The 10,778-nt window shown below is 36.3% G+C and overlaps 1 protein-coding gene across 1 annotated transcript; it reads left to right on the top strand.

Moving 5' to 3' along the window:
* The first annotated feature begins 9,857 nt into the window (after positions 1–9,857).
* Positions 9,858–10,778, top strand: LOC123233679 (olfactory receptor 2D2-like). Its single transcript, XM_044659739.1, has one exon. The coding sequence runs from the start codon at positions 9,858–9,860 to the stop codon at positions 10,776–10,778; it is 921 nt and encodes a 306-aa protein (XP_044515674.1).

Here is a 10,778-nt window from a genome sequence, read left to right as displayed (position 1 = left end):
ACAGCTGGGAAGTGTCTGAGACCAGATTTCAACTTAGGACCTCCTGTCTCTAGGCCTGACTCTCAATCCACTGAGCTACCCAACTGCCTAAGATAGTATTTTTTAAGAGTTACCAATATCTTTTTTTCTTTTTGGGATATAAGTCAATTAAACTTATTGGGTCCATTAAATAAAAGGTTTTTGTTGTTTTTTTTCCTGCTTTTTTAAATTACCTTATGGTGATTCTCTTGAATTTTGTGTTTGGGCAGCAAACTCTGTTTAAGTCTAGTTTTTTCTTTATGAATGCTGGGAAGTCTTCAATTTTGTTGAATGACCATACTTTCCCCTGCAAGATGGAGAGTATGTTCACCCTCTCTGGGTTTCTCCCCCAGCAGCCTCCCTGCTGTCCGTGATCAGGGCCTTGATTTTGGCACAGCTGTGCCAGTGAGGCACTCCCTCAGACTAGCACTCCAGCCCACCCAGAGATTCCAGGATCTGCTGGAGACTCAGCACATAAGGTGGAGGAATGAATCTGGCACCTTCCTCCTTTCTTTCCCCTCCCACTGGACAGTTCCAAGAATTCAGACTTTTTTCTCTCTTTTTTTCCGTGTACCTTTTAAGTTGAGTTCAGTTAGAGGATCTCCCAGCTCTGTTCTGTTATCAGATTTGCTTTTCTCTTCCCTCAGAGCCCTTTGTCCTTGATTGGTGGTAAAGGGCTTTATGGAGGTCTGGAGCCTTGCTGTTTCTACACCTCCATCTTTCCAGAATTCCCTCCAGGTGCCTTCTCCTTAAGACAGTATATTACAGTGTTAGATAGCTCTAATTGTGGGGATGTTGTTTGTTTGTTTTCTTTTTTTTTTGTATAACTACCACCTGCCTTTCTGCATACTCTGCCCATATTTTATAGTTCTGCCTGCTCAGCAAGCAGATAAACTTAATCCCTACTCCATATGACTTGCAAACATTGGAAGACAACCATCATGTCTCTTTCAGATAGAAGATTTATGTTACTACTAAGTAAATGCCTCTAGTTCTTTAAGCTTCCATTTCACATAATTGAGTCACATTGATTTCACACATCTTTTCAGACATGCTATTTCTAACCATCTACCCTAATTTTGCTCTTTTCAGTAGATATTTTCAGTAAAAATTCAGTACATTAAATTTCTTCTTAAACAATTTATCCCATTGCTTTACCTTGTGGCTCTTTTTTTTGAGTCCTCATGTTACTGTTCAGCATGTTATTTGTACCTCCCCATTTTCTGCCATCAGAAAGGTTGATAAGCATACCTCCATCCAAGTAATTTATTAAAAAAAACAAATAACATAAGGACAGTTAATTATAACACTACAATAAAATTCATCTGTAAATTGGCATTAATTTGTTATTTATAATTTTTTATCCCAGGCAGTCAACTAGATTTAAATACACCTAATTTTTCTGAGATTTAACTGCCATCACTCTACCTTGTCCATATGAATAGCTTGAAAAATGCTTTCCTGAAATTCTGTATCTATATATAACTTGACCAAAATATTATGTGGAATTATGTTGACATGACATTCATTTTCTCAGACTTATTTTATCAACATCTTTCTTTTTGTAGTAGATTCAATATTTAATATGTCTTCCATCCCACTAACCAAAAGACATATCAAGTAATCAAAGGAACAGAAAAACAAAATGAAAAATGCAATTCATCAGTCATCCAACTTTAACAAGTGCACTTTATAATATATATAACATTCCATACCCATATACTGATATCTGCTAATTTGTGTTATAAGGATCCTGCCTGGGCAACTGTTATAAAGGAGAGAGGTGTCATCCTATCCTCTCTCTATACTTCATCTACATCTACATCTAGTAGAGGAGTATCATTTTATTATAACATATGAGACAGTAGCACAATTTCTCAACTTTTCTCTATGCTCATGTTAGATTATTATACAGTGTTAAATTTTAGTTTTTGGTTCATTCTACTTACTTTTTGTCATTGTATGAATTGTTTTGTTAGTTATGTTTATGTCAATATGCATTCATTCACATATCTTGTACTTTTGCAAATTATTTATATCTATAATTTATTAGCACAGGAATAGTAAATTGCTTTCCTACAGGAAATTTTATTAACATTCCCATCATTTAATGAGAATCTGCTCTCTTTTCAATTATTTATGACCAGGAATATATAGATATAGATATAGATATAGATATAGATATAGATAGATAGATAGATAGATAGATAGATAGATAGATAGATAGATAGATAGATATAAGCATACTGGGAGTTAAGATAGTGGAGTAGAAGATGCTCGCTGTCCTGATTCTTACACAAATACACACAAAGGAAAATAAATCACCTCAAAACAAAGGAAAATAGGAGGAGTATATTTCATTGGAGTAGGAAGAAACTAGCACAAGTAGCATAGCATCTATGAAAACCAGCAGAACTTGGACAAGCCCAATACTCTTTTACTTCACCATAGACAATGAAGCTACAGAACGTAAATGAAGCTAGACTGAATCACTCAACGTGGGTATAAAATGCAGAGAGCAGGAACCTATGCATTCTCAAGTGGTAGCAGAGCACCTGAGACAGCAAAGCAGCAGAGTGAGAGCTTGGCACAGCATAAGCAACAAGCAAATGCAGAGACTACAGAAAACCTATTCTTTCTTCTGTGGCAGCAGAGCTCTGGAGGCAATATAACAGCAGAATGGGGGACTGACCCAGTCTAATTCACTCCACATGAGTAGCAAAGGCAGAGACTATAGAATACCAACTCATTCCCACATGACAGAAGAGTGCCTGAGACAGCAGACAGAATGCCTGAGGTACCAAATGCTAGTGTAGGGACTTTGAATAAACTGCACACTGGCTTTTTTTTTAAACCCTTGTACTTTGGTGTATTGTCTCATAGGTGGAAGAGTGGTAAGGGTGGGCAATGGGGGTCAAGTGACTTGCCCAGGGTCACACAACTGGGAAGTGTCTGAGGTCAAATTTGAACCTAGGACCTCCTGTCTCTAGGCCTGACTCTCACTCCACTGAGCTACCCAGCTGCCCTGCACACTGGCTTTTGATCAACCTCTTGCCCTGAAAATTTAACTCTTCATATCCTTTATTTTTTTTAAGGCAAAACAGTTTATTATTAGGAAAATATGAATAGAAAATAGGAAGGAGGAAAGTGAAAGTTATCTTACAATAGCTTGTAACTATCCACCAGATCTCAATCCTAACAAAATGTTTCTAGAAACCTGACACCTATCTGCCTCAGAGGACAGTATCTTCTGCTAGGCCAAAGCCCTTGCCTACTCTCCTATTCTCACTATCTAATAATATAACCACTATCTATCTACCTTATCTACCCACATTATTAATAATAAGGCTATTAAGGCCTTAAATCCTTTTCTCAGTCTCCTCACACTCAGGGGACCCAGAGACCAAAAGGCCTTTACAACTGTCCCCAACTCACTAACTCCCCTTGGCCACACTCCAACTGTCACTAATTGCCAACCTGCACGGCAGAGCGTCTCAATGAAAAATATTATTGCTCCTTTTCCTCTTAAATGTAAAAAAGGAGAAATTAATAAAAATCTCTCTTAACACCTTTGAGGAACCAACTTTGAGATTCTCTCTTTCAGCTCCTGATTTAAAATATCCACATATCATTAAACATCAAAATCATATGTTTATATTAATGAATATAACTTATGGACATTTCAAATGACTTTTTTCCTTAAGAAAACAAACCATGAAACTTAGGATCAAAAAGATATATATTCTTATAAACACATTAGACAATATTTGTAATTCTGGAAAAAAATCAAATAGACCATATTCCTATTTATTTAGTAATCTTCTATGCAACTGAGGTCACAAAGAATATGGGGAAAAAGAGTAAGTGAATACTCAAAGTTTACAACTGAGGATGTATTTTTGAGTTACCTGCCCTAAAATGTCCCCTTGATAACACCTGAAAACCACACTAAATAGAAACAGACCACCAGCTTTACCCTAATGAGGAGGAATCCTCTGGAGTTCATTAGATGCACCAGAGACCAGTTCATATCATCCATAGCTCATTAAACTGGGACTGTCCTCAAAGAATTAGTGCTTATTAGAAAGATAAGTGCTGTGAACCAACCAAGGATATTTGCTGAAAGGAAAGGTTGCATGAAACCATCTTTCTAGTCTTCTCCTCCTTTTCTTATTTTGCTTCCTGCTTCTTGTTTCAATGACAAGAATCTGAAATATGCTCTCTAACGGCTGGACCAGATTGCTGAGCTTTCTATCTTCCCCAGAAGCTACCTCTCCACTCTGTGTTCTATATTCTGCTTAATTAATATAGATTCACTAGGAGACGTTTTCCTGGCCTTTTCTGCCACCCAGGTGAGAATGTTAGGTTTGGGTCAGAGAAGAGGCAAAGTAGAAAGGCTTCCTGAAGAAGGGGGAGTTTGATATTTGATGTTTGGAGGGGGTTTAAATTTAGCATCTTCCTGATTTACTCCTTTTTTGTTTTAAGAACACTTGTCCTCCTAGTTTGACATGCCAGCGTTCTCCCCTTGGCAATTCAAAACAGGAAGGTGAGTTTTCATATGGGACCTGTGTCTTCCATCACCAGGAAAAAGTACTCAGGAACTGGCCTGAGATGAATCCTGAATGATAGCTTGCATAAAATGAAAAATTCCTTTGACACAGAGAGTATGTGGATGATATTTGTTACATTATATCCATAATTAGGAAAGGTTGAGCAGTGTCTGTCTAGAGTGCTAGACTTGGAGTTAGGAAGACATGTTCAAATCCTAACTCAGACTCTAATTAGGTGACACTAAACAAGTTTTTTAGTTTCTATCTCCCTCAGTTTCTTCATGTGTAAAAAAAAAAAAAGGATAGAATAGAAACCACCTGATAAGATTATTGTGAATATTAAGTGTGGAAACCTAGTAAAGTGCTTTGCTAACCTAAAAACTTTCAATAAACATTAAATATTATTATTGTGATAATAACTGATCTAGAATGGAATGACTATTTTCTTATCCATTTGTAGCTATAAGCCAAAAAGAGGAATTATTTCCCTATTTTCACTAAAAACATACCTTCCATCACACAGGAATGATGATGATCTATGAAAGAATCACTGAACAGCTAACACCCATAATGTAATTCTAGAAATTAAAGAAGCAATGATGAGGTATTAAGTGCTCAGTGGATAGAAAGCCAGACCTACTGATGGGAGAGCCTAGGTTCAAATCTGGTCTCAGACACTTCTTTGCTATAGTAGACCAACTTTCTACTCTAGCCTGTTCTGCTCTTTTGCCTTGGAACTGAAACTAAATATTCTAAATTCTAAAACAGAAGGTAAGGGTATTTTTAAAAGAGAGAGATTCATTTATTTAATACTTTGTTAGGCCAGCTATAGAGAATCACAGGGTATTTTCTGTTTCCAATTGGGCTGTTTCAGTGTCCAAGGTCGTCAATGACAGTGAAAAGAGAACTGGCTCTAGAGTCAGTGAAACTGGATTCAAATTTCAGCACTGATGGTTACTACTTCTGTAACCCCAGGAAAAATGTTTAACAAGTCTGGCATTCATTTTACTTATATAGAAAATAAGAGATTTAAGTAAGAAAGAGTAAGTAAGAATTAAGTAAGAAAGGACCAGTTGAACTTTCCAACTTAAAATCATATAATGAATTCTGTTATCTCATACAGATCTATAGAAGTCAGGATTCTATCACTATCTAGAAATTCCAAGATCTAAATTAGCAACCCTCAGCTAGCTGATCACTATCTATTGGCAAGATTGCATTTCTTAGAACCAACTACTTTAGGGAAATTCTAATTTTCCTCCCCTATCAATATCTTAGTTCCTTAGTCACCAACATCTCTAGATATCATAGCTTTTATTCAGAATCTTTAACTATGTTTTAATGAAAAAAACTCAAACCTATTGTGATGAATTCTGAGACACCCTGACCAGGTATTTACACTATTTTTGTCCTTAAAACATAAAGAAGGAAATAAGGCCAATCTGGAAGTAATTGGCTGCTCTGTTGTGTTCTCATACTGAAGTCACTTCCTTGTTCTTGGAAATCAGCAACTGGGATTAAAGCACAGATATTAAGGTTATCAAAATCTTGGATAGATAAATTTTCAGGGGAAAATTGAGATCCAAAAGAGCTAGACAAACTAAAACAAAGAAACAAATTTAAAAAACATGAAATGTAATAAACACCAATACAAAGTCAATGGAATTTTACTACCATGAGTTTCAAAGTAAGAAAGATACTTCTGGGAAGCAAATCTTATAATTATGATAATCTGAAGCATAGTCAGAGAATGGTGGGAGATGTGACAAACATAATATATTATAAAAACAACTTTTCTGAAAATATTTAGAGTGGAAATATAAGTTTTAAAGAACACTTTGGTAATTTGGTGGAGAGAATGGTCTGACATTCATTAGATGGGGTCTGACATTCATTCTCAGTAATTGAATGGTTTTATAAATTTGCTCTTCTTTTTACTGTTATTTCACAGAGGAGTAATACAAGTTGGACATTTGTCTTCTCCCAGATTTACATTTTTGGGCCCTTTGATACCCTGAACACAATCAAGGCCTCAGGTTGGTAGCTTTAGCAATTGGAAAAGGATGGAAAAGGAAATGGAAATGGAAATACAAAAGGAGCAAATCTAAAGCAGGGGCAAGAACAGAGCCTGAGCATTCCAAATCATAATCATTTTATCTATTACAGTTGCATCTTATTTCTTGGTCAAGAAGTTAAGATTTTGTAATGGAGCAAAAAGTCAGGGCAATCAAATTTCATTAAGTTGCGCTACTCAAGGATACTATGAAGATGAGTTAGCCTGAAATTTAGAATATTATAAAGAAAAAAACTTATTTCTTTCAGACAGTGACATTCTTCAATAGAAAGATAATATTTGTTTTGATAAGAGGGAACCAGATGGAAGGGAATGTAGACTAATTGATTTAGAATGGCAATCAGTTCCAACGGATGGCATGTTATTTTTAGATTATTAACAGATTGCAATCAAATGTTATTAATGAAATTCATTCAAAAATCAAGGGTTTGGAACTTGGATCTCAGTATTTAATAGCAATCATATTATCATTGGTACTTAGGTTCACATACCTAGACTCAGAAGCATATTATAAAATGATACAATTTATATAAGACATAGAAGAAAACATAGTTGCAATCATCATAATAAAACCAAACAACACCATAAACTTGAAAAAGAGATTATATTTTTCAGAAAGTGCTGGTACTAAAGAAATTTGGATTTAATTAGATGAAGTTAGGAATTAGAACCAGCTTTGGGGGAAAATTTTAAAGGCATTATTTTGAATCTAGGACTCTTATATGATGACATTACTAATTTACTTTTCTATCTAAACTTGCATGATTCACAAGCTGTTTGACTAATTTTTTGACTTACAAAATTAAGACCAAGAGGAAGTAGAATCATGAAAAGTGAGACAAAGAGATAGAAAAAGATAAAAATTGACCATCTTATAGGATTAGAGAAGTGCTGGGGAAGAGATCAGATGAGCAAAGGGATATCCTCTAACTCCAAATCTAGAACACTTTCTGCTTTACCATGTGTCAGAGGAAAGATTTGTATAAACTATCATAGACTCCATATAGATTCCATATTGACCTTAGACTAGTTTCTCTAAAAGGGGCTCCCCTTTTCATCAGCAGAACATTTCAGTTCAGAGCAATACCTTCAAACTTATAATAAGGAAAACTACCATACATATCAAGCTTTCTGGAAAACAAACTTTATAGAATATGAAATGATAATTCACATGCAGCCTGCATAGCCAAACTTTGTTTCCACTAACCCTGGAATATGGATAAAGAGTAAGGATAGACTCAGACACTTGTAATACTTTTGCAGATGGAGGTCTGAGCGGGGTTCTTCTTCAATGAAATATATGTCATCATCTCCTGAATGTCTTTTAACTATTTTCTTGTTTTATTTAATATCACTGAAGATTTAGCAAACCTTGGAGGCTTCTGTCTTCAAATATTTCCCTAGACCTTTTCTGAGGAAAAGCAATGGTCTCAAAAATGTTGATTCAGATCTTCACTGAATTGAAGCAGGATGCCAGATTAACGATTCATACATACATCAAATTAAATTATGTAGCTACTTTGAGTAGAACTTTGTAATAGAGGTGTAGGATCCATAAAGTATAGATAAAACCCAGTCTCTCTCCTTAAGGATCTTTTACTCAATTTACAATTTAAGATGTAAATCAAAAAAGCAAAACCCAATTTTACATGATTATGGCAAAACAAAGTCATATATGAAGGCAGAGAGTAAAGGACATTATCAAGCAGTGGTTTCAAAGAAACCATCAGGTAACAAGTAATATTTGAGTTGATTTGTCAGTCAAAAATAATTTATTAAGCAATTACTCTGCATCAGGTAGCAGTGCTTTTTGTAAAGAGCAAAGGTCAACTATGTGACAGCAATATTTAATAAATTCATGAAATTGCCTATCACCCCCAGGAACAAATGTCAATCCTCTGTTTGACATTCAAAACCTTTGCCTGCCTTCTCATTTTACTTTTACACATAAACTCTTCAATACAGTGATAATAATCTCCCTTTTATTACTTGAATAAGAAACTCCATCTCCCAACCCTGGGCATTTTCACTGGCTGTATCTGATTCTTAGAAAGCTTTTTCTCCTTATCTCCATGTCCTGGTTTCCCTGTCTTCCTTCCAGTTTTAACTAAAATTCCCTATTCTACAGGAAGTGATTCCCAAAATATCTTCTTCTAAGATCTTCCTCTTGTTGATTATTTCCTTTTTTCTATATATAACGTATTTGTCCATAGTTGTTTGTATATTGTCTCCTCCATGACCACTTCAAGGCAAGAATTCTTTTGCTTTCTTGGTTTTCCTAGCACATAGTACAGTGCCTGTCACGTAAGTGGTCTTTAAATGTTTATTGAATGATAGAAAACAGTCTCTAATCTCTAGAAACTCAAAGTACAAAGGGAGAAATACCACGCAAATAACTTCTTAAACATGTTACATACAGGATAAATAGGAAAAAAGTCAAGAGATAGTAGGCACTAAATTTAAAGAAAATAGTGAAAAGCGTCTTTTAGAATGTGGGATCTCATTTGGAACTTGAAGAAAGTGAAAGAAATTAAAAGGTGAAGATAAGGAGTGAGAACAAAACACTCAGAGATGGGAGATGGAGTATCTTGATTAAGAAATAACAAAGAGGTCAGTGTCACTGGATTGGAGAATTTATTGGGGGTGGGGGCACATAATGAATAAAAAGATAGATTAGTATTGAATAGGCAAAGAGAGAAAAAGTGGGATGATTACTTTAATTGGCTTTATTTGCAACAAGACTTTTTGACCAATTATCAGTCAAGCATATAAACACAAATGAAAGGAAAGTCAGCTAAAGGCAGAGATTACCAGGATCATTCTGCCTTGTTCCAAGGGATTATTCCTCATCCTTTTCTCTCCTCTCTGGAACAATGCATTATCTGAAAGAAGACTTTTGCTTGTCATTAAGAATCAGAAGCTAGCAAAGTCACTTCTTGTCTGCTATACCAGTATAAGTCATACATTGGGTTATTAACTATTCTCCAAAGCTTCGAGCTGTTAAACAATGGAATTACTTTCTTCTGTTAGGGTGCACATCCCATCAATGAAAATGACTTTTTGAAATGTTATCATGGTGGTCGTTGATGGTTAGGTGGATGGTTGGACCAGATGACGTCTCAGGTCCCTTTCTATACAAGATTCTATGATGCTAAGATTACATACCTACAACAAGTATCTGTTGGCTCCATTCAAAAGAAGCAGGAAGATCAAATATGAACCTGAACAACCAGACCTGGGTGACAGAATTTCTCCTTCTGGGTCTTTCTGATGACCCTCAGACTCAGCTGCTGCTCATTATATTGTTCTTAGGGGTCTACTTAGGTACTGTACTTGGGAGCCTTCTCCTCATCTACCTGGTCTTAACTGACTCACACCTCCATACACCCATGTACTTTTTCCTTTTCCACTTGTCTCTGGCTGACCTTGGTGTTTCTACCACCATTGTTCCCCAAGCCCTTTTCCACATGTTGACCAGGAAGAAGGCCATTTCCTTCATGGGCTGTGCTGCTCAGCTTTTCTTTACCCTCCACTTTGGATCTACACAGTGTTCACTATTAGCTGTGATGTCCTATGACCGGTACTTAGCAATCTGTGACCCCATGCATTACTCGCTCATCATGACAGGGAGACTCTGTGGATACTTGGCATTGGTGTGCTGGGTCTGTGGTATTGTTGCATCCTCAGTTGATACTGTATTCACTCTAGGCCTCCCTTACCACGGAGACAATAGGATTGCTCATTTCTTTTGTGATGTCCCAGTTATCTTGACCCTGGCATCAGGAGACACTCATAAAGCAGAAATAGCCATTTTTTTCATGGGTGTGGTAATTCTGCTTACACCTGTGTCCCTGATCCTGGTCTCCTATGGCTTTATCATAGTGACTGTCATCAGGATGAAGACAACCTCAGGAAGACTCAAGGCATTCTCTACCTGTGGCTCCCATCTCCTTGTGGTCATCCTTTTTTATGGGACACTAATAAGTTCCTTCATGACACCCAAGACCCTAAGGGAGCAGATGAAGCAGGTTGCTGTGTTCTTTGTTGTCATAAACCCAATGCTTAACCCTATCATTTACAGCCTGAGGAATAAGGAAGTGAAGAGGGCATTCAAGAATGCAATCAACAGGAAGTAA

The sequence above is a fragment of the Gracilinanus agilis genome, chromosome 2 (assembly GCF_016433145.1).
Source record: "Gracilinanus agilis isolate LMUSP501 chromosome 2, AgileGrace, whole genome shotgun sequence".
In the NCBI taxonomy this organism is placed as follows: Eukaryota; Metazoa; Chordata; class Mammalia; order Didelphimorphia; family Didelphidae; genus Gracilinanus; species Gracilinanus agilis.
This window is presented reverse-complemented; position numbering and strand designations above follow the sequence as displayed.

Bases quoted from the DNA above. Each gene is read 5' to 3' on its own strand.
- LOC123233679 (XM_044659739.1), top strand. From the start codon at position 9,858: ATGAACCTGAACAACCAGACCTGGGTGACAGAATTTCTCCTTCTGGGT.